This window comes from Marmota marmota, unplaced genomic scaffold (assembly GCF_001458135.2).
Source record: "Marmota marmota marmota unplaced genomic scaffold, marMar, whole genome shotgun sequence".
NCBI lineage: Eukaryota > Metazoa > Chordata > Mammalia > Rodentia > Sciuridae > Marmota > Marmota marmota.
The window spans coordinates 27022203-27048443 of NW_026000185.1; the positions used below are offsets into that span (position 1 = coordinate 27022203).

Sequence of the window (26241 nt, forward strand, 5' to 3'; positions counted from 1 at the left end):
TCCGCCCATTGTGTGCTGGCCCCGCTGCTGCACGCGCGGCCGCCTCCTGCCCCCGCCACGCCGACACAACCCCGCCCGGCTGGGCCCCCTCCGACGAGCGGCGCTTTCTACTGCGGCTCGGCCTCGGGACCCCGAGCCCTGCTCCTCCGCGCCCCACACTCGGGCACACCTCTTCCGGCCAAGTGGTCGCCGGGTAACTCCCAAGTAGAGGCCACCTCCTCTAGGCGGAGACCCTCGGAGCTGGTCACAAGCTGTGGGTGCCCAGGGGCCGAGGGCCTGGAAGGTGGTGCGAGGCCACGGGCTGCGCCAGTCACAGGTTCTGCCCTCCGGGCTCTACTCGCTGTCCCTGTGTGGGTCGGGGGTTTGGCTGAGAGCGCAGGTTGTGGTTAACTAGCGAGGGAGTCGGTGCATCTCGCTTTTGGAGAAGTCACCGCGCTGGAGCACAATGGAATGCAGATGTGCATCCTCCAGCTGTAGCGAGAGAGGGGGTACGTAGTGAGAACCGACGGCCTTTCTGCCTGTGAGTGAGATGGTGGTAACATGCGGTACTGCTGCCCCGGACTGTGCCGGCTTTGGCCGACCCTGATGTGTCCTGAGCACAGCCTAACAGAGCCTTCCTTGCAAGCGCACGGTGCCTGTGGCACGCGCGAGCGATCCCAGCAACTCTGGAGGCAGACGCAGACCCTTCTGCAAGTCAGAGGCCAGAGGCCAGCCTGGGCGACCAAGCAAGAACCTGTCCCCAAACAAAAAGTAAAGACTGGAGATGAAGATGGGTGATAAAGCGCCCCTGGGTTCAATCCCCGGGGTGTGTGTGTGTGTGTGTGTGTGTGTATCCACAGAATTTTTCTTCTATCTATTTATTTTATGTGGTGTTGAGGACCAAACCCAGTGCCTCACATGTGCTTAGCATGTGCTCCACTGCTGAGCCACAACCCCAGACCCTACTTTTTTCTGGGGGGTGCTGGGATTGAACCCAGGGCCTTAAGCATGTGAGGCAAGCACTCTACCAACTGAGCTATATCACAAGCCCAGACCCTATATCCATAGAATTCTTATATGGTATCCTAGGAATCACCTAGGAATCTTACCAATATCCTTATCCAGTACTTTTATATTTAAGTATCTTTTTAAAAACTCCTTTATGCCACCACAGGAATGGACAGACTGCTGTTAACTCATTTTTTTGTCTGTCTGTCTCTCTGACTTTCCAAGTAATAAACACTTTGCTATGTAGTATACCCAGATTAAACCTGGAACCTCTTGACCTGAGCTCCACCTCTTCCTGTCTAGATGACTTGAAACAACTTAACCTCTTATCTCAATTTCCTCATCTATATAAAGGGACCATGTCTTCTACCTCTTCAAAGTTGTAAAGGTTAAATGGATAAATATATTTATAAGATTCTCAGCACATAGTAATGTATATTAAGTACAAACTATGTGTCTGGCACCATTATGAGTGTTTTATGTCTGTTATTTCCAAATATGTTCCACAGCTGTGCAGCCACGCATGAAAGGAAAGTGACTGGCCCAAGATCATGCAGCATAGACCTCTTAGCACAGTGCTCAGACAAGAGCCAGTGTTTTTTTTTTCCTCTCCTTGCAATTTTTTGTTTTGCGGTGCTGGGGATCCAACCTAGGGTCTCACACATGCTGGGTAGGTGCTGTGCCACTGAGACACACCCCCAAACTTTAATGTTTATTTATTTATTTGTTTGTTTATTTTGAATTTTTTAATATTTATTTTTTCGTTTTCAGCGGACACAACATCTTCGTTTGTATGTGGTGCTGAGGATCGAACCCGGGCCGCACGCATGCCATGCGAGCACACTACTACTTGAGCCACATCCCCAGCCCCTAATGTTTATTTATTTGTTTTTGGTCCTGGAGATTGAACCACCAAGCTACATCTAAACCCTTTTTATTTTTTAATTTTGTGACAGGGTCTCACTAAGTTGCTGAGGCTGTGCTCGAACTTGCCTCAGCTTCTCAAGTAGTGGGATTACTTGTGTGAGCCACCAGGCCCAGCTAATGTTCATTCATGAATGGCCTTACAATTCTTTTTTTTTTTTTTTTTTAATATTGTTAGTTGTTATTTATTTTTAAGTGGTGCTGAGGATGGAACCCAGTGCCTCACAGGAGCTAGGTAAGCGCTGTACCACTGAGCTACAACCCCAGCCCTGGCCTTACAATTCTTTAAAAAAAAAAAAAAATTTATTTTTTAGTTGTAGGTGGACACAATACCTTTATGTTTTTTTTTTTTTTTAAGAGAGAGAGAGAGAATTTTAATATTTATTTTTTAGTTTTCGGCGGACATAACATCTTTCTTTGTATGTGGTGCTGAGGATCGAACCTGGGCCGCACGCATGCCAGGCGAGCGCATTACCACTTGAGCCACATCCCCAGCCCTTTATTTATTTATTTTTATGTGGTGCTGAGGATTGAACCCTGGGCCTCTCAGGTGCTGTACGAGCGCTCTACCACTGAGCCACAGTCCCAGCCGCGTGGGTGACATCCTTGGAGGACAGGAACCAGGTTGATGGAGTCATGCTGTCCTCCCGAGGGGGGAATGGGGTCATTTGTCCTTAATGATGGAAAAGAAGGGAAGGCTTCTAGGAAGGCTGAGGTTTTCTCAGTTGGGACCTTCCATGGGTCACTCTCCCCTCTTGGCTTATCCCCCTTCCCACCCAGCCAGCACCCAAGGCACAATCCTGGATCATCCTGTCTGTGGAACTCCCCTCTTTGGTCTCCGGCATACAACCCATCTCCTACCCAGGATCCAGAGGATTGACAGCAACTCCAGAAAGTTCCAAAACATTGTGTGACAGGGGCTCACTTGATACTTTGTGTCCTTGTAGCTTTGAAACTGACATGTTTTTTTCTTTTTCCCATCTTTTCCCTAAACTTCTCTTTCCTGATCTTTTTTCCCTTATCTTCTTCCTGACCTCCTCCCTGATCTTCTTTTTTCCTGACCTTCTCCTCCCTGATCTCTCCTCCCAAATCTCATTTTCTCTGAATGACCTCTATAAAAGCCCCCTGTTCCTGTGGATGGGCAGAATCACAGCCTTTGGGACAGGAGTGTCCCCTGTGTTTTTTCTTTGCTAGCAAAGCAATAAACCTTTTTCCTTTTTCTCAAAACTATGTCCTCATTATTGGATTGGCATTGGGGACAAGGACTGGGCTTTCAGCAATAATTGCACCTGCGCCCGTGGCCAAGTTGAATGTCCAACCCCTCCTGAGGTTATCCTCAGGGGGGTGGATTCTGATTTGTTCCCTAACCCCTTCCTGGGTATATTCTACCCTTCCCTGTGCCCTTGAGCCTCGGTCTGGAAGGACCAGCTCAGAGCTCTGTGTCTGAACAACCTTTAGTGTGACCAAGCCTGTGGGTTGGTGTTTCTCATGCTCTCCAAGCCACCTACTGTAGACATGTGCTACATAATGATGTTCCTGTCAACTGGGCCACATGCATATGTCATGACAATTCCATCAGATTAGAGCTGAAAGACTCCTGTCAGCTGGTGACCCTGTTGCAGTTGCCACGTTGTGACAAAACTCATCGCTCACATGTTTGTGGTGATGCTGGTGTAAGCAGACCTGGGCGGTTACAAAAGTAGAGCACACACAGTTATGTAGACTATACAGCAGCTCCCAGATGACAATGAGCCATTGTGTCACTGGTTTATTTAATGCACTCTTTAACCCTTCCCTGGGGTGGAGTGACTGACAGCACTGGCTAGGTTTGTGCAGATGCACTTTATGTTGTTTGTTCAGTGACAAAATCAGCTCACAGGTGTTTCTCAGAATGTGTCCCCATTATTAAGTGATACATGACTACCATCTGGGTGACCTCAAACAAGTTGCTTAATCTCCCGGTTCTTTGTCTATAAATAATACTCCATAAGTAATAGTCATTGCAATACTGGTTTTGGGGACTTATGCTGTTTTAAAAGTTCTGAAATGTTGGTATTTTGTTGATATAATATTGCTAATTTATTACCTAAAAATAACCTGGAATATGTTTTATGTTTATGTTCAGATTAAGATCAACAATTTGGACTCAATTTATGTGAAAATACTCAGTGTTACTCCACAAATCTATTCAGATCCGCCCCTGTGCAAAACATCCATATTGAGCTACTGCAGAGCTTCTGTTAAAGTATGAGTGTTATTCTAGGCCAAGGGCTTTTGAAACAAATGAGTATGGATATGAGAAAAATGGAAATTGACCCACGGAAACTGCATCTCTACTCGGTGAACATAAAGAAGAGAAAAAGTTTTGAATATACTTTCTTGGAGGACAAAACAATATGCAGTTCATTAGCTCGAAAACTGTGCAGAAAAAGTAAAATAAAAATGTGTGCATGTTACAGAATAACTCCAGTTGTTCTGAAGATCTCGAGTACTTCAAATAAGAAATGGGATTTCTAAGCCAGACATGGTAGCGCACGCCTGTGATCCTAGTGGCTTGGAGGCTGAGGCAGGAGGATCATGAGTTCAAAGCCAGCCTCAGCAGTGATGAGGTGCTAAGCAACTCAGTGAGACCCTGTCTGTAAATAATATACAAAATAGGGCTGGGATGTGGCTCAGTGGCCGAGAGGCCTGAGTTCAATCCCCGATATAAAGAAAAAGGGTGGGGGGATTTGTCTCTTGTGTGTGTGCCTGAAAATGGACCTGGGGCTGGGCACATGCCAAGTACACACTCTACCACTGAGCCACATTCCCAGCCCCAGAGACAGAAGTATTTGAAGAAGGATGCTTCCACTCTGTCCCCATCTGTGTCCTGTACAGCAGTGGGAAAATAAGGATGAAAACACCGTCAACGGAGCTTCTCCAAAGGAGATGACAGGACCTGTGCCCCTTAGCCACTACCTAAGAATGGGAGCTTTGGCTACTACCATCCTTGACCCAAGGCATCTAGAATGACCAGACAGTGTACCCAGAGGCTCAAAATGCATGTCCAGAGATTACAGGACCCTGCTGGGTTTGGGGATGCAGGCCTGTGATCCCAGCAACTTGGGAGGCTGAGGCAGGAGGATCACAAGTTCAAGGCCAGCCTAAGCAACTTAGACTCCCTATAAGCAACTTACCAAGACCCTGTCCCAAATAAAAAAAAAAGGGGGGGAGGGGCTGGGGACGTGGCTCAGTGAAAACACCTTGGGTTCAATCCCTGGTGCTCCCCCCAAAGGAGAGGTTGTAGGACTCTTGTTTCCTGGACGTTGCCTTCTGTTTATCCATTCCTTATCCTCAGGCATCTAGCCCTGTTCCTTCTTAACATTCGCCACCCCACAGGAGCCACCACTCTTCCTTCTTGCATTCTGGCTCCACACTATCAACTGAATTTTTTTTGTGTGTGGGGGTTTGTACTGGGGATTGAATGCAGGGGCACCGACCACTGAGCCCCATCCCCAGCCCTGTTTTGTATTTTACTTAGAGACAGGGTCTCACTGAGTTGCTTAGCACCTCACTTGCTGAGGCTGGCTTTGAACTTGTGATCCTCCTGCCTCAGCCTCCCCAGCCCCTGGGATTACAGTCATGTGCCACCATGCCTGGCAATTCTTATATTTTTATTTTTTTTTGGAATGAATTTATTTTTGTTCTTTTTAGTTATACATGACAGTAGAGTGTATTTTGACATATCACACATACATGGAGTATAACTCTCCGTTCTTGTGGTTGTACATGATGTGGAGTAACACTGGTTATATATTCATATAGGAACACAGGAAAGTGATGTGGATTCATTCTACTCTCTTTCCCATTCCCACCCAGCCTGCCTTCCCTCGGGCCCCTTTGTCTAATCCAGTGAACTTCTATCCTCTGCCCCCCACTTCCCCACCCCCAGTTCCATCCATTTACCAGCAACGGTCATAATTTCATTCTTCTTTATGGCTTAGTGGTATTCCAATGTGTATATATACCACATTTTTTAAAAATTTATTTTTTGCAGTTATAGATGGACAGAATTCCTTTATTTTGTTTATCTTTATGTGGTGCTGAGGATCAGACCAAGTGGCTCATGCATGCTAGGCAAGCCCTCTGTCTCTGAGCTATAGCCCCAGCCCATATCACATTTTCTTTATTTTGAATTGCAATTCTTAAGATCCCTTAGTCCTTTTTACTTTTGCAGTTTTCTTTTTCTTTCTTTCTTTTTTTTTTTTTTTGCAGTGCTGGGAATGGAGTCCTGGGTTCACATCCTAAACAAGTGCTCTGCCACTGAGCTACATCCCCAGCCCTTTTAATTTTTAAAATTTTGAGACCAGGGTCTCTCTAAATTGCTGAGACTGACCTTGAACTTGGGATCCTCTTGCCTTAGCCTCCCTAGGGCCTGGGATTACAGAGGAGCACCACCAAGCCTGGCTCCATTTTAAGACATTTGTGATGGGAAAACATTCAGGTTATTTTGTACCCCAAATCAGAAACTTCTCAGGAGCTATTTCATAAGGTATTAAGCCCTTGATGTGTAGCTGATGTGTAGCTAATGTGACGTGATGTGGAACTGATTTTAACTTAATTTCCACTTCAACTTCAGTAGCCATGTGTGGCCAGTGGCTTCCATTTTGCCCTAAAGATGAAGAAGGAGCTCACCCTCTGGGAGGCTCACCCAGGCTAGTCACCCACTAATCTCAGGGCGGAGACTACCTACATTCCAGCCCCTCCCTTGCTCTGCTCTCCTAGGTGCTTGGTGGAGGTCTGGGTGGAAGGATACTGGGTGCTCTAGATTCCTTTGACTGGTACTTGGGTCAACCAGCCTGGGGGACCCGCCTTAGGGGAATTTAGAACTCTATTTTAGGCCCATAAACACTGAGTGACGGGATTCCTGAGGACCTTTTTTTGTTTGTTTCTACCCTTCCCATCTCATTCTGCTCTCAGCCACTTCCTGATCTGCAAATGCCCTGGGGAGATCCCATCCTCTAAACCGTGGGATGTCAACTCCCTTGCCTAACCTCATAGCCTCGGGGTTCTCAGATACCACCACCTCTCGTCCATGCAGCCCCTCTCTCCTAGCAAGTCCCCTGCAGTGGCCTCCTGCTCACTTTGCTTAGGGGCAACTTTGCCCTTCTCTTTCAAGACTAATCTCAGCCTGGCACCACACAGTGACTTGTGCCTGTAATCCCCAGCATCTCTGAAGGCTGAGGCAGGAGAATCCAAAGTTCGAAGCCAGTTTTGGCAATTTAATGAGGTCCCATTCCAGTGTAAAAAAAAAAAAATGGAGGCTGGGGATGTAGCTCAGTGGTAGAGTGGATTCCCAGCACTGCAAAACTGTAAATAAATAAAAATAATAAGACTGGGGCTGGGCTTGTAGTTCAGTGACAGAGCACTTGCCTAGCATGTGTGAGGCCCTGGGTTCGATCCTCAACACCACATAAAAATAAATAAATAAAATAAAGGTATTGTGCCTACCTACAACTAAAAAGAAACAACAACAACAACAACAACAAAAAAAACGGGCTAGGGATATGGCCTAGTGGTTGAGCGCCCCTGGGTTCAATTCTTGTTTTACACACACACACACACAAACACAAACACACATCAAAATAACAAAACAAACAAAACAACAACAAAAACTAATCTCAAATGCTATTAGGTGGGTTTGAGGTGCTAAGGGAACAAAGCACCAGGCCACCCGCCGGCGAAAGCCTAACCAATCAGGTGCCCACAGACCAGCAGTGATGGTGCCTCCTGACCGCCTGTCAATCAACGGGGTCTGCTACCAAACCTGGAAGGACAAGGGTCTCAGCAAGATCCCCCGGCCAACCCCAGGAGGACGAGGGACTCTAAAAGCCTCCCTTTCCAGTCCCAAGCCCTCCCTTCCTGCCCTAAACCCAATTAAAACTCCAATCCAGCTGAGCCTGGGTGTGACTCCCTGACCTGCTCTTTTGGACCAGAGGGTCTCGCCCTGGAGCGAATCTCAACAAAGCCTTGTTCAGCTTTTTTTTTTTTTTTTTAAATATGTTTTTAGTTGTCAATGGACCTTTATTTATTTATTTATTTTTATTTACTTATACGTGGTGCTGAGGATCAAACCCAGTGCCTCACACATTCCAGGCAAGCCCGCTACCCTGAGCCACAGCCCAGCCCTCCTTCAGCTGCCTCCTTTTGGTGACAGGTGCCCGACCTTAAAAAGGCCACCTTCCCTTGACGTCTTTCCCACATATTACGCACATATTCAAGTCTATTTCCATTTACACTTGGTTTTGTTTTATACACACATATTTTGGAGGCCCTATACTAGGGATTTAATCAAGGGGTGCTCAACCATTAAGCTAATAGCACCACACCATTTTTAAATTTTTTTTAGTACCCGGGATTGAAGCCAGGTGTACTTAACCATCCAGCTAGATCCACAGTCCTTTTGATTTTTTGAATTTCTTTTATTATGGCGGTGCTGGGGATGGAGCCCAGGTCCTTGCGCCTGCTAGGCAAACACTCGGCCATGAGACACACTCCCAACTCCTCTAGTCTTTATTTTGAGACAGAGTCTCCCTAAGTTGCCTGGGGTGGGGGGTCTTGAGCTTCTGATTCCCTGCCTCAGTTTCTCGCCCCTCCCTTTTTTTTTTTTTTTTGTGGGGCTGGGCTTGGGCTTGAACCTGGTGCATGCTAGGCAAGTGCCCCACTGCAGAATTCCACCCCTGCCGTCCCACTCCATCCCTCCCTAATCTGAAGAGAGCCTCACCTGCGTGTCAACTGCTAACCCTTCCTCTAGGCTCCCAGAACCCAGGTGGCCTCTGCAGCAGCCTTCTTTGGTGACTAGCCACAGGAGGTGGGTATCCCCTGGGGCCTGGAGAAGACCCAGGCCTCACTGAGGCAGACCCTGCCCAGCCTCACTTCCTCCTCTCCCCTCCCCATAAGAACCTTTAGTGGCCCTGAGCCTGGAAGGAAGATCTCTGAGGAGCTGCCCCTCTGACTTCTTCTGGACCAGCTTTTAATAAACCCCATTCCTTCCTCCCAACATCATTTCCTGAACCTTGACACTCGAGTGGCTAGTGGCCAGCACGTTTGATTCTGGTGACAATTTTGGCAAGCCAGGCAGGAGAGAGGTGTCCTCCTGTGGGAGCTCTGGGTTCCCACAGTAAGGAGCAATGATTTCTCCTGACAGGGTGACCGCCTGCTGCAGGCTGGCTGAGCCCACACTGGGGACTGTAGGGCCATCCTGGCAGCTGCATCGAATTTTTTTTTGTCTTGAGGATTCTCCCATCTTTTCTGCCCACAGCCTCAGCTGACTGTGAACACTTTGTTGGTGGAAGGACACAGTCTTTCGTCTGATGGGTCCCAGGCTGGACATAGCGCACCAGGGTGCATACCACACCGCGGATCTTTTGTCTGCGCCAATTCAGGCTTCATTGCTGTCTGGATCTTGCTAGGACATTCTGGTGCGAGGTGAGCTATCTCCATGGTTTGGAGCATATTTTCCCCCTTTAGTACTGGACTAGGGTCTGAAATCAAGGCAGGTCTACCACTGAGCTATGCTCACCACAATATTGTGAGACTAAGTTGCTTTGGGCCTTGCCAAATTGCTGAGGCTGGCCTTGAACTTGCAATCCTCCTGCCTCAGTCTCCAGGGCCCCTGGGATTACAGGCGTGTGCCACAAGTTTTAAAGCTTTTCCTGAGCCTTTTTGGACCAGCCCCAGAAGGAGACAGAACACATTTAATGTGCAGTGATGGTTCTGTGGTGTTAATTCAGCGGCTTGCAGGAAGGCATGCTCTCTGAGTGAAGATTATATAATTTAAAAAGCTGTATAAACTTGTATAAAACAACTGGCTCTGCTGTCACTTATCGTGAAAAGCCTTCGTCATTTGATTTAGTACTTAACATGGTATTTTTTTTTTTCGCCATAGAAACGATTATTGAAATCATATTTGACTCCAACAAAAACATAGTTCCATTGTATTACCAAGTACTGCACTGGTTTACAGAAGCTCACGATTTGGAAAAGGTATTGCCTTCTTTTGATTAATAGTTCCAGAAGTCTCCATGAGTTAGAATGCTGTATTATAGGCTTATTATATTAACTGGAAAATATGACCTAAAATTTGCAGCACTTTAGACTCAAACAGAGGAGTGACTCACGTGCTTTAGCGTTTGACATCTGTGTGCCTCATGAGATTGCCCATGTCAACAGCACACTTCTGTAACTGCTATGAGATGTTAGATTAGATGAATATAATTGCATTTTGAAGTCATTGTGACCACAAAGCATTCTTTCCAAAGAAGACCCATGCGCTGGGGTGTGGCTCAGTGGTAGATGCTTGCCTGGCATGCACATGACTCTGGGTTGGTCCCCAGCCCTGGGAAAGGGTGGGGGAGGTGGGAGGGAGGGAGATCTGTATATTATTTGACTTATAAGTCAGCTGCAGCATAAATCTCAGGTACTTAATACTTTCAATAATATGGTGCCACAGCTGGGGGAAAAATTGACTTTTACTAACGGCTAAATATTCCGCAGTGATTTTTATTTTGGGGAAATCCTCATTTCTGATTATTTAAATCCACTGAAAACAATACTACATAATAAATGGATTTTGTTTAAAGCAAAAACAATATGAAGAATAGATGAATTTTGTTTCACATTTCAGGGCAAGGTCTTGTTAGCCATTAAATGGTATTTCTGAGACTGAAAGTACTCATTCAGAGTATTTTGCAAAAGACCAATTATCTCTTGCCTTTATTTTATTTTATTGGTACCAAGGCTTGAACCCAGGGAACCTCAACCACTGAGTCATACCCCCAGCCCTTTTTATTTTTTATCTTAAGACAGGGTCTTGCTAAGTTGCTTAAGGCCTTGCTAAATTGCTGAGTCCAGCCTCCAACTTGTGATCCTCTTGCCTCAGCCTCCTGAGCTGCTAGGATTACAGGTGTGCACCACTACACCCAGCTAGACCTTGTCTCCAAATAAAAATAATAAAAGGGGCTGGGGATGTGGCTTAGTGATAAAGCACCCCTGGGTTCAATCTCCAGTACCAACAAATAAATAAAAATAGAAAGGGGGTACAAGTCAATGGTAGAGCATTTGCTTAACATGTTTAAGGCCCTGGGATCAATCCCTAGTATCACAAATAATAAAACAAACAGCCAGTAGTTTGCAGTATTGAATCAATATGCAAAAATCAATTGTATTTCTAGCATTCACTAGCATTGAACAATCCAAAAATAAAATTGAGAAAATAGTTCCATTTAAAAAAGAATAAAATACTTGTGTGTGTGTGTTTTGTGTGTGTGTTTTGCTAGGAATCTAACTCAGAGCCTAGTTCTCGATAGCAAGCACTCCACCACTGAGCTACATCTCTGGCATCTCTTTTATTTTGAAACAGAGTCTTGCAAAGTTGCCCAGACTCACGACTCCAATTGTAATTCTTGTACCTCAGCTTCCAGAGTGGCCAGGATTACAAACCTGCACTACCACACCTGACTAAGAATAATCTTGTCAACAAATGTTGCTGGGACAACTTCAAGGTCCACATACAAAAGAATGAAGTTGGACCCGTACCTCACACCAAATTAAAAAAATGAGCTCTGCCAGGTGTGGGGGAGCCTGTCTGTAGTTCAGGTATGGGGAGGCTGGGTGGGAGGACAGCTTGAACTTGAGTTTGAGACTAGTCTGTGCAGAATGAGACACTGTGTCAGGAAAAAAAAAAAAAAGGGAAACAAAACCAATTAAAGTGGCTCACAGATCTAGATGTGTCTTGAAACTATACAACTCTTGAGAGAAAACATAGATGTAAATTTGTGTGTGTGGGGGGGATACTGGGGCACTTAACCACTGAGCCACAAACCCAGCCCTTTTTATTTTTTGAGACAGGGTCTTGCTAAATTGCCTGGGCTGGCCTTGAACTTGTGATCCTCTTGCCTCTGCTTCTTGAGCTGCAGGAAGGCACTACTGCACCTGGTGCACCACTAATTAATAGGCATGCACCACTGCACCTGGTTATTTACTTAGTTTTTGGATACCAGGGATTGAACCCAGGGGCGCTTCACCATTAAGTCACATCCCAAGCTCTTTTTTAAAATTTTTTATTTGGAGAGAGGGTCTCAACAAGTTGTTGAGGCTGGGCTGGGACTATAGCTCAGTTGGTAGAGTGCCTGCCTTGCATGCAGGAGGCCCTGGGTTCAATCCCCAGCACCACAAAAAAAGAAAAGAAAAAGGTGCTGAGGTTGGCTTTGAACTTGCTATTCTGCTGCCTTAGCCTCCAGAGAGTTGGGATTATAGGCGGGTGCCACCATGCCCGGGTATTTTTGCATCTTCTTAAGATAAAAACTGAAATTTTTGATTTCAGATTTTTCTCAATGAGCATGGTGGCGCCTGCCTACATTCCCAGTGGGTTGGGAGGCTGAAGCAGGAGGATCCTAAGTTCAAAACCAGCTTCAGCAACTTAGTGAGGCCCTAAGCAACTCAGTGGGACCATGTGTCTAAATAAAAAAATACAAAAAAGGGCTGAGGATGTGGCTCAGTGGCTGTGTCCCTGGGTTCAATCCCATGCACCAATAAATAAATAAACAAACAAATAAATAAATAAATAGATTTTTACCAAAATGTGTATTTATGTAATACGTTTATTTTTATTTCTTTTAAAATAGCAATTAATTTCTAAGTATTGCTTTAGCTGTATCCCACAAATTTTGATGTTGAATTTTAATTTTCATTTAGTTGAAAATATTTAAAAATTTTCTGTGGATCCATGGATTATTTAGAAGTGTATTAATTTGGAGATTTTCCAGATATCTTTCTGTTATCGGTTTCTTGGTTTTTTTTTTAATATTTATTTTTTAGTTCTTGGCGGGCACATCATCTTTGTTTGTATGTGGTGCTGAGGATCGAACCCGGGCCGCACGCATGCCAGGCGAGCGTGCTACCACTTGAGCCACATCCCCAGCCCCTGGTTTCTTGTTTAATTCCTTAATATCTGAGGACATTTCATAATTTCAATTCTTTTAAATTTGTTAAAAAGTAGCAGGGCTGGGCTGGGGTTGTGGCTCAGCAGTAGAGAACTTGCCTGGCATGTATGAAACACTAGGTTCAAATCTCAGCACCATAAAAATAAAATAAAGGTCCATCAACAACTAAAAAGAAAAAAAAAAAGTAGCAAGGTGTGTTGCTGCAAGCCTGAAATCCCAGCAGCTCAGGAGGTTGAGACAGAAGGATGGAAAATTCAACACCAGCCAGGGCAATTCTTCAGGTTCCTAAGCAATATAGCAAGGTCCTGTCTTGAAATGAAAAATAAATAGGGCTGGGAGCCGGGCACCAAGTTGCACACCTGTAATCCCAGCAGCTCAGGAGGCTGAGGCTGGAGGATGACAAGTTCAAAGCCAGCCTCAGCAAAAGTGGGGTGTTAAGCAACTCAGTGAGACCCTCTCTCTAATAAATACAAAATGGGGCTGGGGACGTCTTGGCTCAGTGGTTGAGTGCCCCTGAGTTCAATCCCCAGTACTAATTAACTAACTAACTAACTAACTAAATAGGGCTGGGGATGTGGCTCAGTGGTAAAGCGTTTGTGTGTGCAATCCCCAGTACCAAAACAACAACAAAACAAACAAATAAATGGCAAAAGATAAAACATAATACTACAAATATTTAAATAACCAGAAACAGGGAAAGTACAAGCAGAGAAACAAAAGATGGAAAAAGTAAAAAATAAATAATAGAACGGTAGACTATATTAACCCATTCAGAACTTACATCAAATGATTTGTGCACAGTAATTAAGAGAGATTGCCAGAATTAGTTTTTTGGGGGGTAGGGGGTACTGGGGATCGATCCCAGGGGTGCTCTATCATTGAGCCACATCCCCAGCCCTTTGTTAAAAAATTTGAGACAGGACATCGCTAAATTGCAGGGGCTGGCTTTGGAGATCCTCCTGCCTTAGTCTCCACACTAGGATTACAGGTGTGGTCACCACACCCAGCACTTCTCTTGAGTTCTTTAATGTATGTATGATTGTTAATAAAATTAAAAAAAAATTATAGCTGGCATGATGGCGCATGCCTGTAATCCTAGCAGTTTGGGAGGCTGAGACAGGAGAATCTCAAGTTCAAAGCCAGCCCTGGCAATGGTGAGGCTCTAAGCAACTCAGTAAGACCCTGCCTCTAAATAAAATACAAAATAGGGCTGGGGATGGAGCTCAATGATCAAGTGCCCCTGAATTCAATCCCCAGTCCAAAACCAAACAAAAACAAAACAACAACAACAAAAAACCAATTATAGCCAGAACAGTGGGACACTCTTGTAATCCCAGCAGCTTGGGAAACTAAGGCAGGAGGATTGCAAATCCAAGGTCAGTCTCAGAAATTTAGCAAGACCCTGTCTCAAAAAAATAAAAAAAGGCCTGGGGCTGGGGCTCAGTGGTAAAGCGCCCGGGATCAATCCCTGGTCCTCCTTCCCCTCCACAAATCTTGTCTTCGAATTGAGGACTTTTTTTTTTCACTTGTGTTGGTAAAAATTAACGAACACACCCCTCCATGTACCTGCATACGTCCCTATGCACTGGTTACTTTACCATTAGAATAAAACTGGACTGAGAGAGACAGCTCGGTGGAGAGTTTGGTCACCCTCTTTGGCGCTGAGCAAGGCAGGTGTACTTTGCTGAAGGACCAGGGGGCCAGAGCAAGCTTCCCCCTGGTCCACTGGGCCTGCATCACGGGTCTCCCTCCCACTCCCCACGCACATCTGCCCTGAACATGTGTCCAGAACAGGGTGCTGCTGGTGGGGCACGTGGTGCTGTTTGCCACCTCCCCAGGACTCTCCCTCTCCCTGTGTCCCGTCTTGGGATGAACATGACCATGGAGACGCCCAGAGGAGCTTCTGCCCTCTCCACTCCCTGCAGATCAGGGGACCCCTTCACCCTCCCTTCTTCTGGAGCTCCATCTTCCAAGAACCCGTGCCTTCGAGAGGTGGACGTCCTAGGCACCTCTCTGCCCGCCGTGTCTGCAGGTATAGTCACATTTTCTTTGATGTAAGGGAATAAAGTGTCCTTTGACATTGAACAGGATCACAGCGGCACTGAAAGCATGTTCCTTTCCCTACCAGGGGTCACCACAGAGATCACCTGTGGCTTGGAGAGGCTCCCTGTGGGGTGAGATGGAGAAGACAGCTGGCAGCAGACTGGGCCCTGCTGGCTGCCCCGGGGCAGAAGGTGGGGACTGGCTGCTGCTTCTTTCTTCCTCCTCCTCCCTTTTTCTTTTCTTTTTTTTTTTTTTTGGTACCAGGAACTAAACCCTGGGGCACTCAACCCCTGAGCCACATCCCCAGACCTTTTTATATTTTACTTAGAAATGGGGTCTCACTGAGTTGCTTAAAAGCTAAATTGCTTAAAGCCTCGCTAATTTGCTGAGGCTGGCCTCTAACTTGTGATCCTCCTGCCTTAGCCTTCCAAATTGCTGAGATTACAGGCATGTGCCATCACACCCTGCAATTTTACAGCTCTTCATGTAAGGCTGGAATAGTTCTCTTGAGCTACTGGTGTTCCAGACCCATGGGGTAGGAAGGACCAAGTGTAAGGCCTTTGAGTTTCTTCTCAGAATGGCAAATAAAAAGCAATTCTGCTGGGTTCGGTGGTACATACCTATAATCCCAGCAGTTTGGAAGGACTCTAAATTCAAGGCCAGTCTCAAAATAATAATAATAATAATAATAATAATAATAATAATAATAATAATAATGGGTTGGTTAAACACCCGAATTCAATACCCAGGACTATTAAAAAAAAAAAAAAGCAGTTCTTATCTTTGGGAGAAGGTGAGAGACAAGGACCAACAGAGATTTGAAACATGCAGGAGTGGCAAGTGTCTTGTCCTTTCTGCATTTAGCTGCTGTTTTGCAAGGTCATGCCTCTTGGAGAAGACAGGATCGTGACGTTGATTAAGTAGTGACTCCAATTACAGCTACTTTTCCTGAGGTAGGACATTCCACGAAAGGCAGTGAAAGGTGGAGTGTCCCGCAGGCTGCAGTCTGGCCAACAGACGGCGCCTTCTCTCTCTCAGCCACACTCCACGGGGCTGGGGACTGAGAGGCAGAGCTGGGAGTGAGGCCTCCACGGCACCTAATAACCCACTTGCAGAAATTCGCTTCCCACTTCCAGAAGCTTAGAACGTGAAAGGCCCGAGCAGAAAGAAAACTTAAAATTAAAAACCTCTGGGCATCCCAATACACCATCAGAAGTGAAGAGCGCACGCACACCTGTGATCCCAGCTGCTTGGGAGGCAGAGGCAGGAGGATCGAAAGTTTGAGACGAGTCTGGGCAATTTAGCGAGGCTCTAAGCAACACATCGAGAGCCCATCTCGAAAATAAAAAGGGCCAGGGATGTGGCTCATTGGTAAAGCACCCCTAGGTTCAATCCCTGGTACCAAAGGGGAAAAAAAAATGTGAGGACAGCCCACAGAATGCGAGAACGTATTTACATATTTGTAAATCATCTATTTGATGACAGACTGTGTCTAGAATCAAGAACTCTCCCAACTGAAAGTTAAAAACAAACCAATTTAGGGGCTGGGTATGTGGCTCAAGTGGTAGTGTGCTCGCCTGGCATGCGTGCGGCCTGGGTTCAATCCTCAGCACCACATACAAACAAAGATGTTGTGTCCGCCGAAAACTAAAAAATAAATAAAATATTAAAAAAAAAAAAAAAAAAAAAAAAACAGGTGGGGTGTGTGTGTGTGTGAATGATGCTGGGGATGGAACCCAGGGCCTCACCTGGGCCAGACAAGGGCTCTACCAGGGAGCCACACTCCTAAGTTCTGGACAGACATATACTGTGAGCACAGTGGTCACTGTTATCTTAATCCACCAAGACCAGGGTCCATGGGTTATGCCATACAAGGTCTCTCAAGAGACCAGTCTTTCCTTAACCCCCTGACCCACGCAGGTAACCACTTCCCATCACCTGGGCTTACCCAGCACCTGCTTCTTCCCTTGATCCTTTTTTTTTTTTTTTTGCAGGCTGGGGATGGACCAGAGCCTCACTCATGGTACTGGGCTGTACCCTGATCCCGGGTCCCTGTTTTGCCTCCCCGTCCTTGACACCTGCAGACAATCCTCTAGAGATTCCTGAGCCCACCCCCATCCCCATCCCCACCCTGCCACGCTCCCTGCCACCCTGGGCCTGGCCACCTGCCCTGGCTGGGGGGGGGCACCTCCGCCCTTCCCTCCCCCCCAGCTTTCCTCTCCCAGGGGCCCCCTCACTCCTCTCAGAGCGGCTCTGCCCCTGGCCCCAGCACACGGCAAGGAGGCCCCGGTGGGGAGCACAGATTTTATTGTTCGAGTCTGGGTTTTGTTGCTTCCACGTCCTGGTTCCTAGGGAGGCGAGCATCCGCCTCCCTCAGTCGCCCATGGGCCAAGCGACCATTTTCCAGGTTCAAAGTGCACTGAGAGCGCTTCACAGTTTTAACACTTCCTAGATGCTCAACTGAGGCAAAGTGACAAAATGGCCCTCCCACCCCGCCCGCCAAAAAAATAAACCCCAAGCCCCCGGCAGCTGCTGCTGCAGCTGTATGAAAAAATAATACAAACTCTTCTTAAAAAATAGATTACACAGAAAGAACCCAGAGGACAGAGGGGCACGAGGAGGGGCAGGGACTCCTCCAGCTACTGGCAGGGAGCACGGGAGGGGGCGCTGAGATGATCCTGGGGGCGGGGCTGCTGGTGGACACCTGCCTCTCATCGCCACTCCTGCCCAGGGCCAGCTCCCCCCCATCAGCCCTGACCCAGGCACCGTGGCGCCCTCTCCCTCAAGGGACTCCTCTTCACCCTGAGGCCTGGTACCTGCTTCTCACTAAAGTGGCTTCGATAAAGAAAGGAAAGAGACCCAAACCAAGAGCGAGGCCTGCTGCTGTCTGGCCATGGGCGGGCCCTGGGTCAGGCCTCGCTCTGTTTGGGGGTCTGGATAATTATCAACGCCTACCTAGACACCCCCAGGGGATAACGGGCCCCAGACTCCCGTCTGGCTCCTGGGAACATGGTCTCCCCCTTGACCCATTCCCTCCTCCTTGCCTGGCCATTACGGGGCATCTTCAGAAGCTGCCCCCAGCCCAGCCTGGCTGAGGAGCTGCGGGCAGATGCAGGGTGTGGACGTCTTGGGCGGTGCGTGGGGTGGGCACAGCCCTCCTGGGCCCCCCAGCTCATGCAGGAGTGTGTGTGGGCGGCCCCACCAAGACAAGAGGTAAGGCAGGGTGGTGTGACCGCGTGTGGGCAGCTGGGCAGCACTGGGGCTGGAGGCGGAGGCAGGGACGCAGTCTGCGGGGGAGAAGGCAAGTCGGGGCCTGGCTCTGGGGAGGGGTCTGGACACCCGCGGCCCTGGCCGAGGGCTCCATGCCTTGGCCACCTCCTGCAGAGGAACCTGGTGAGGGCGGATTCTCTGGAGGTGGGGCAGGGCAGCTGGGGGGGCTGGGCTCAGTCGGGGACCTCAGGGTGGGCGGGCAGTCCGCTCTCACCGCGCCGGTAGGTCTCCCAGAAGCCCCTGTCCAGCTGTTCCAGCTGTGGGCCCAAGGGCAGGTGGCCGGCCAGGTGCATGCGGAGGGTCTCCAGCCAATGTTCCAGCTTTACGAAGCAGGGCCTGGGGTGACAGGTGGGTGGGTAGCGGGTCTGGCTCTCCTGGGGATCAGCCTCACCTGCAAGGATGCCCCAGGCCAAGGCCCCCAACTCACCTCTTCTCAGGGTCCAAATCACAGCAGCGCACAGTAATAGGGAAGAAGCTTGGGGGGCAGTTTGGGGGGCAGTAGCGGTCCAGGAAGCCACGCACGTTGAGGCCAAAGTCCATGGTGCGGGGCAGGTAGTCGGGGTCTGCGTTCACCCGCCCGATGATCTGTCCAGCACAAGGCCCCTCAGTTAATTTGGGGCCCCTTAGCCTGGATGGATGTCATCCAGGGGTCTGCAGGCAGGTCACTCAGGCCAAGGCCCGGACTGAACACTGAGCCCATGGGTCAGGCTGTCCCCCTGCTCTGGGCAGCCCTGTGCTCAGGAGGCTTGTCAGCCTGCAGCCCAGGAGGGTGGGATGGGGAGGAGCCACCGGGTCTCAGTGCCACCACTGCCCACCGTTGGACCTACCTCACACAGGACGATTCCGAAGGAAAACACGTCCACCTTCTCATCATAGCTGCGGCCTGAACAGAGACACTGAGTGTGAGCAGGGCCAGGGGCAGCAGCCACGTGGGCCACAGGCCAATGCTGACAGCCTCCATGGCCCGGGGCTTAGATCCTATATCCCAGCCCCCCATGTCCGAGTGACCCTCCTGAGCATTGAGAGGTGAGGATGAGGGCCCGGGACACCACGTTCCAGGCTCTGCTGGGTCACCCGACCTGCTGCAGGACTCTGGGCAAAGCAGACTCCTGAGGCCCCAGAGGCTACTTGGTTGGGAAAAGGGTCTTGGGCTGGGCTGTCACTCAGTGGTGGACAAAGTGTTTTTTTTTTTTTAATACATTTTTTTTTTAGGGCTGGGGATGTAGCTCAGAGGTAGCATGCTTGTTTGGCATGCGTGAGGCACTGGGTTCGATCCTCAGCACCCATAAAAATAAAATAAAGATATTGTGTCCACCTAAAACTAAAAAATGAATATTTTAAAAAATATTTTTTTTAGTTGTCATTGGATTATTTATTTATTTATATGCAGTGCTGAGGCTCGAACCCAGTCCCTCACATGTGCCAAGCAAGCACTCTACCTCTGAGCCACCGCCCAACCCAATGGGCCATGTGGTCAGCACACAGGCCCTGCGTTCTCCTCTGCGGATGTGGTGAAAGTCAGTGGGGTGGGGGAAGGGCAGGTAAGCCTGGATCATCTATGGGGTCCTAAGTGCCATCACAAGTGCCTTTAAGAGAGACAGGACACAGAACACTCGCAGAGGAGGTGGTGACCATCGGAAGCAGAACAGCGAGGGAGGAGGTGAGGCCAGGATGCCCCCTAGAGGGGCCTGTGGTGCCAGGTCTGGACTTGCTTCCACTGTGTGGTTAGTATTTTCCCTGGTACCGTGGAAACCACTGACCACCCCCCAGCCCTTTTTATTCAATTCTGAAACAGGGTCTCACTAAATCACACAGACTGGCCTCAAGTGTGAAACCCTCCTGTCTCTGCCCCTTGACTTGCTGGGACCACAAGTGGGCGCCACCATGCCTGACCAACTGTGTTAAGTCAACAAGTCTGTAATACTTTTATTATGGTGACCTCATGAAATGGACATAGACTTGCTGAGTCTCAGTTTCCTTGTTTATCAAATGGGAATATCATCGGCCACTTGTCAAAACCTTCAGGGCGGCTACTCAGTGAACGCCAACCAGTTGGCAGTGGTTTACAAACCACGTCGAATCCTCACTCTGCCCCTGAAGACAAGGGCTGTTTAGATTAGCTGTCACCTGGGGGCGACACTAATTGCATCCATCTGGTCAGTGCTGGCGCTGGCTGACCCCCAGGTCTGCCTGTCCTGAACCTGTGTGTCACCTGTTTGGGGAGGGGCCTTATGACCTGGACATACCCAGGAGGGACCTTGTCGTCTGGGCATACACAGGACCATGCGGCAGGAACAACAGAGCTGGGGAGTAAGGGGGCCAGCACCCTGGGCTGACGCACAGCTGCAGAAGATGGCCCCGTCTCAATCCCTGGGGCTCTGCGGGTGGCATCAGGGTCCCCCGTTTTTTTTTTTTTTTTTTTGCAGTGCCAGGGATGGAGCAGGGCCTGTGTGACCTAGGCAAGCGCTCTACCACTGAGACTGTCCCCAGCCCTGGGATTAGGGTCGAGATGGAGTGATGATCCTGGATTAGCCGGTGGCTCAGAGTAGTCACCAGGGTCCTCTTCAGAGGGAGGGGGAGGGTTGGAGTCAGGGACAGGGAGGTGAACACAAGAGGCTGCTGGCCCGAGGTGGAGGCAGGGCCATGAGCTGAGAACAGAAACGGTAGGCAACAGGGCCTCTGGCAGAACCCGCAGGAGGACTGGCCTGCTGGTCCAGAGAGGCCCTGGCTGGACTTGCTGACCTGCGGACTGCTGGGTGACGTGTTACCTGAGCTACCAAGAGTGGCAGCAACAGGAAACGCACCCAGGACCCAGGAGGTGGCATGACGGGCGGGCCACTCACCGTTGATCATCTCGGGCGCCATCCAGTAGGGGTTGCCCACCACGGTGTAGCGCTTCTTGCGGTCGGGCTTCTTGAGGCTCCGCAGGTCCTCAGGCTGGGTCTTCTCGTCCACCATGAGCCGTGCCAGGCCGAAGTCGGCCACCACCACATTGTTGTTCTGGGGAGACAAGCAGGGTCACCAGTGCTGGACACCTTCTGGCCCAGCCTGCGCCTCTCTGAAGCCTGCAGAGGGAGCCTGAGTTTGGGTGCGGCTTCCTGAACTCTGAGTGAGCGTCTGCTGCCTTAAGCCGTCCCTCTGGGGAGCTGTGTGTCAGCCTGGGAAGCGAATATGCCTCCTCCTGGACACCCTCATTCCCTCTCTGCCTTCTGCGGAGTGCCTGGGTCCCCTGACCACCTGCCTGTGGACCCTGGGCACCCTGCCTCTACCCCCACTTACAAGCACCCCCAGCCGCCTCCTCAGGGATGCTGCTGACCTCCCAGCCCCCACCCGTGTGGCCTGCTGCAGCCTGTGGCCACCCTGCTGACCTCCCGGCCCCCACACATACGGCCTGCTGCAGCCTGTGGCCACCCTGCTGCAGCCTGTGGCCACCCTGCTGACCTCCCAGCCCCCACACATGTTAGAGTCTGTAAACAAGTGAAGATGGCGCCTGGCATTTTGCAGAGGGAGTGGTTTGTAAAGTAACGCAGCGAGCCATTAAGTGTGGAGATTCCTTATTGGTTGACTGCTGTATCTAGTTTATGTTAATTAAGATAAGCTGTGTGGAATGTATATATACTCCTCCTGTCCTACAATAAACGGCTCCCACTCCTGCTGTATCAATGTACACAAGTTGCTCGTCACCCCCCGGTTATTTTGCTGCAGCCGGACTGCGGCACACACATGCAGCCTGCTGCAGCCTGTGGCCACCCTGCTGTGGGCTGCACTTGGTGATCACCTGTCCTGGTCACTAACAGCTCAGGAGGCCAAGATCTCCTCCTCTGTTACTAGACTCTCCCAAGAAGCCATCATGATGACTACTGAGCCAGGCTGCCCACCTCCTGCCCTTGGGCTGCTTCCCCACCTCCCATTTCAAAGGGTAGCACAGGTGACCCAAGGACCTCTGCTGAGGGAAAGCCCTGAGGCTGGAGCGCAGGGTGTGTCCCTACAAGCCCAGCCACAGCTGCAGCTGCTCACCTCCCGGACCAGGCAGTTGTGAGAGTTGAGGTCTCGGTGGATGATGTTCATGGAGTGGAGGTAGGCCTGGGGGACACAGGTGTCAGGAGGGGCGTGCAGGGACCCGGCCCCCGCCCCGGGCTCCCACCCCACCCCAATCGGGCCATCCAGGGGTCTTCCCACTCTGTTTGGTCTCCTTTGCCCCCTTCCAAAGCCTCCCCGTGGGGCCTGTTTCCAGATTCCTCAGGGTCACTTTCCAGCATGGAGGTCACCAGCCACTTACCATCCCAGACGCGATGTCCTTGGCAAAGCTCACCCTCTGAGTCCATGGGTACTGGCTGTCCTGGGGGTCGGGGAGAACAGCTGGGATGTGGCCACGGGACCCCATGTGAGAGTCATGGGGGCCAGTGTCCTGGGGACTGACGGTCCCATCTCTCCTGCACCCACAACTGTCTCCTTCGAAAGGGGACATTTCCTTTACGGAAGTGACTTCAAACCCTCGGGGGGCTGCTCCTCTGAGGAGGAAGACCTCGATCCCCCTCCCCCCAGCATCAGCAGTCGGCTGACCTTGGCCCCTGGCTGCTGGTTCTGGCAAGTCCTTAAGATGGCACAGTGGCTGCGCAGAAGCCGCATGGGTCCCCCCCACGAGTTCCACCATCCTAGATGACCCCCCAGGTCGCACCATCTTAGATGACTCCTAACACTGATCACCCCTAAATGCCACACGAGGAGTTGTTCTACACAGTAAACCCAATCCTTCCAAGTTTTAAAGAATCTGAACCTGTTTCATAGACGGAGCTAGAAGGGCCTGTGATGGTCACCCTCGATCAGCACCGAGCCACTCTGGGTGGGCAGGGCCCAGATCTGGACTGTCCCCCATAGACCCACAGGTGAAAGGCCTGGCACTGGGTGGTGGTGGAACTTCAGAGAGGCTGGGCCTCGTGATAGGTCCTTAGGTCACTGAGCCATGCCCTTGTGGGGGTCTGTGGGCCCTCGGCCTCTGCCTCTTTCTCTTTTGATTTCTGGCCACGAGGCAAGTGGCTTTGCTCTACCAAGAGCTCCCACCAAGATGTGCCGCCTTGCCACCACCCAAAGCAGTGGGGACAGCCAGTCATGAAGTGGTAGCTCCAAATCTGCAAAGCCCAGATAACCCTTTTCTCCTTTATAAATGGATGATCTCAGGGACTTTGTTACAGTCATGGAAAGATGGCTAATCCAGGTCTTGGATCACACACACAGACCACTCAGCCCCGGCCATCCCCTAGGAGGGCTCCAGAGGAAGTGTTGGAGTACCTGGGCGCATCAGCGTGAGCGGCGAGGCTGGGAAGCCTCCCTGGTATCTCTAAAGCCCACCTGACTACAGGACATCCCGGGGGACTCCCACATAGCAGGCTCCTGGGGCCACACTTTGGGAAACGCCAGGTAAACTGAGGTAATGAGACAGCAGAAGCTGGAGAAGGGACAAGATCTCGTGGTCTCGGGGTATTGCTGAAAGGGCCTAGAAAGCAGGATGGGTCACCGGGGTGCTGGCCAACAAGAAACCAAGAGTGCCAGATGGCTTCCCTCTAGCGCTTCATTTCATTTTTTGGTCCCAGGGATTGAACCCAGGGGCACTTAACCACTGAGCCACCTCCTGGCCCTCTTTATATTTTATTTAGAGACAGGGTCTCATGGAGTTGCTTAGGGCCTCTCTAGGTTGCTGAAGCTGGCTCTGAACCCTTCATCCTCCTCCCTAGCCTCCCAAGTTGCAGGGATCACAGGCTTTGCCACTGCACCCGGCCCAACACCTCGTTTCTGAAGATGAATTGGAAACTTTATCCGAATCCTTAAAGAAAGTTCTGAATTGTGCGAAATGGTTAAGTGATGAGAAGCAGAGCAAAGGCCCCAGGACTGGTAATGGAGGCTGCTACTCCCCAGGTGGCTGCCTGAGGCTTGCGGCCAGCTGTTCCAGGACAGCCTGGGTGACCCCTGGGGAAGGTGCCACCCTCCCAGGGCTCCAGCTTTAGTTGGAACTGGTTGCTCCCTTGCTTGGTTTGGAATCAGGGCTTAAAGGGTCTTGAGGCCCCATAGCCATCACCCCCTGAACAGATGAGGCTGAGGCCCAGAGGGATCTGCCTTGGCCACAGGAGGGGTGGCAGGTGGGGCTCTGCCCGGCACCACATCCCCAAACACACAAACACAAACATACCACACACACACAGTTTTTTTCGGTACTGAAGACTGAACCAAACCCAGGAGAGCCCCACCACTGAGCTACATCCCTATCCCATTTTGACTTTGAGACAGGGCCTTGCTAAGTTGCTGAGGCTGGCCTTGAACTCAAGATCCTCCTGCCTCAGCCTCCAGAGCTGTGGCGGTTCCAGGCCACCATACCGTTACTCACCATGCTCTTGATGATGCCCCGCAGGGTGCCGCCCTTGATATACTCGGTGATGAAGTTCAGCCTCTTGTCCTTGTACAGCACCCCGATGAACTTGAGCACGTTGGGGTGCTCTAGGCATCTCATGACCTTCACCTGGCAGGGTACAAACAGGCTGGGCCCTCCCCTCCTGCCCCCAACACCCCGAGGCCCTGGCCCTGGCTGCCCACTGTCTGCTGGGGCTGCTCCCCCAGGAGGCCGCCCGCCCCGGGAGGACGCGTCTCCCTTCTCAACGTGTGGACTGAGCCCTGTCCACAGGGAACCCTCCGCTGCACCATCTGGATGGTGAAGGGGCGGGGACCCGAAGTCTGGCCCTGAGGCACGAGACAGCCCTCCAGAGACCTCCTTGAGAAACGTCCTCTGGGTCTCCTCGTCGAACCGAATCAGCTCCTTCATCACCATCACCTCACCCGTCTCCCGGTGCGTCACCTGTGGGGACACCAGACAGGACTGCAGTGCCCGCCTTGAAGGAGGCGCCACAGCCACCCAGGAGTGCCAGGCAGATGTACAGATGGCGTCACAATCTTTGCACAGCCCAGGGGATGCTTCCAGACACCCAAGGGTGTCCTAGAAGGGCCCAAGGCTCCTGGCTGGCAGGAAAGGAGGGCGCTGAGCCTGGGTGAGGAGGTCAGTGGTAGCTTGGTCTGGAACTCCTGCCTGGCCAGGGGACGGGGTCAGGGTAGGTCCTGAGAAGCCCAGCCTACATCTTTTGTATAGTCCTGATCCTTCTAGTCAGGTCATAGCCAGGTGACACCAGAACCAGGCTCAGTCCTTGCTCAGGGAGACTGTAAAGGGGTCCCTGAGGTCATGATGGGGTGGCACCAAGCTCAGCATGGAGACTCGGGAGGGGACTTAGATCAGTCTGGGCTGGCCTGCCCTCCTACCCCCGCCTGGGTCTACCTTAGAAGGTCCCTGCCCCTCCCCAGCCCAAAGAGGCCGAGGCCAAGGAGAGAGCCCTGGCCCGAGAGCCTAGAGGCCAGACATGGTGGCCTCCCGGAGGCACTGGTGGGAAACGAGAGGGCTGTCCCCTCCCCCCGTACCTTGATGGCCTGGCCAAAGCAGCCCTTGCCCAGCACCTCCCCATGGATGAGGTCTGATGGCCGGAAGATGCGATGTGGCCGGCAGACCACCCGGAGGGATTCGGAGCGACCCAGGTCCTTGCGCTGGGAGGCCGGCGAGGCCAGCGAGCCGGCACCTGGGGATGTGTCGATGCTGCAGCTTCTCCTGTGGAGGCACACGGTGCCCAGTGTCACAGGAAGGGCCCTGGCTGGGGCCCTGCCCCTGCCCGCTAGGCCCCATCCTGGCCGGGTCATGTGATGCTCTGTGCTATGGGCGGGTGGCACAGCTCGGCCTTCACAGGGCAGTGCCCAGCCCCCACTCCCGCTCTCCTGTCTGAAGTCCACTGTCTCACAGGTGCCTTAGATGAATGTCTATCCTTGGCCTTGACACCTGTCTAGGGTGCCCGTGACCCTGGAACAAGCAGCCCCACAGGTGGCCCAGGCTCTGGAGGGTGCAGGTGACAGGGGAGCGTGTGCCTTCAGCAGCGTGACCTCGAAGGGCAAGGCTGCCCGCAGGCGGCCTTCCTGAAGGTCTCAGTTAGCATCCTGAGCAGTGAGCGGG

The 26241-nt window shown here is 50.7% G+C and overlaps 2 protein-coding genes and 1 non-coding gene across 4 annotated transcripts in view; 1 reads left to right on the forward strand and 2 right to left on the reverse strand.

Moving 5' to 3' along the window:
* The window catches only part of Eif4h (eukaryotic translation initiation factor 4H), a 24116-nt gene extending 23574 nt beyond the window's left edge, over window positions 1-542 (reverse strand). The window contains exons 1-2 of the mRNA XM_048790087.1: window positions 432-542; window positions 170-333 (exon numbers count right to left, since the gene is read on the reverse strand). Coding sequence (XP_048646044.1) covers window positions 170-333; window positions 432-542 — 275 coding nt within the window. The remainder of the gene's footprint in view (window positions 1-169; window positions 334-431) is intronic.
* An 11510-nt stretch (window positions 543-12052) lies between these two features.
* Window positions 12053-12126, forward strand: Trnaa-ugc. The gene has a single exon. It is a non-coding gene; the product is annotated as a tRNA-Ala (tRNA).
* Window positions 12127-17226: 5100 nt separating this feature from the next.
* The window catches only part of Limk1 (LIM domain kinase 1), a 23404-nt gene continuing 14389 nt past the window's right edge, over window positions 17227-26241 (reverse strand). For both annotated transcript variants that reach the window (XM_015491419.2, XM_048789910.1), the window contains 9 exons: window positions 25662-25845; window positions 24964-25050; window positions 24586-24717; window positions 22486-22545; window positions 22224-22289; window positions 21050-21206; window positions 19034-19089; window positions 18634-18791; window positions 17227-18542 (listed from right to left, as the gene is read on the reverse strand). In XM_015491419.2, the coding sequence (XP_015346905.1) occupies window positions 18380-18542; window positions 18634-18791; window positions 19034-19089; window positions 21050-21206; window positions 22224-22289; window positions 22486-22545; window positions 24586-24717; window positions 24964-25050; window positions 25662-25845 (1063 nt within the window). In that variant the 3' untranslated portion in view covers window positions 17227-18379. The remainder of the gene's footprint in view (window positions 18543-18633; window positions 18792-19033; window positions 19090-21049; window positions 21207-22223; window positions 22290-22485; window positions 22546-24585; window positions 24718-24963; window positions 25051-25661; window positions 25846-26241) is intronic.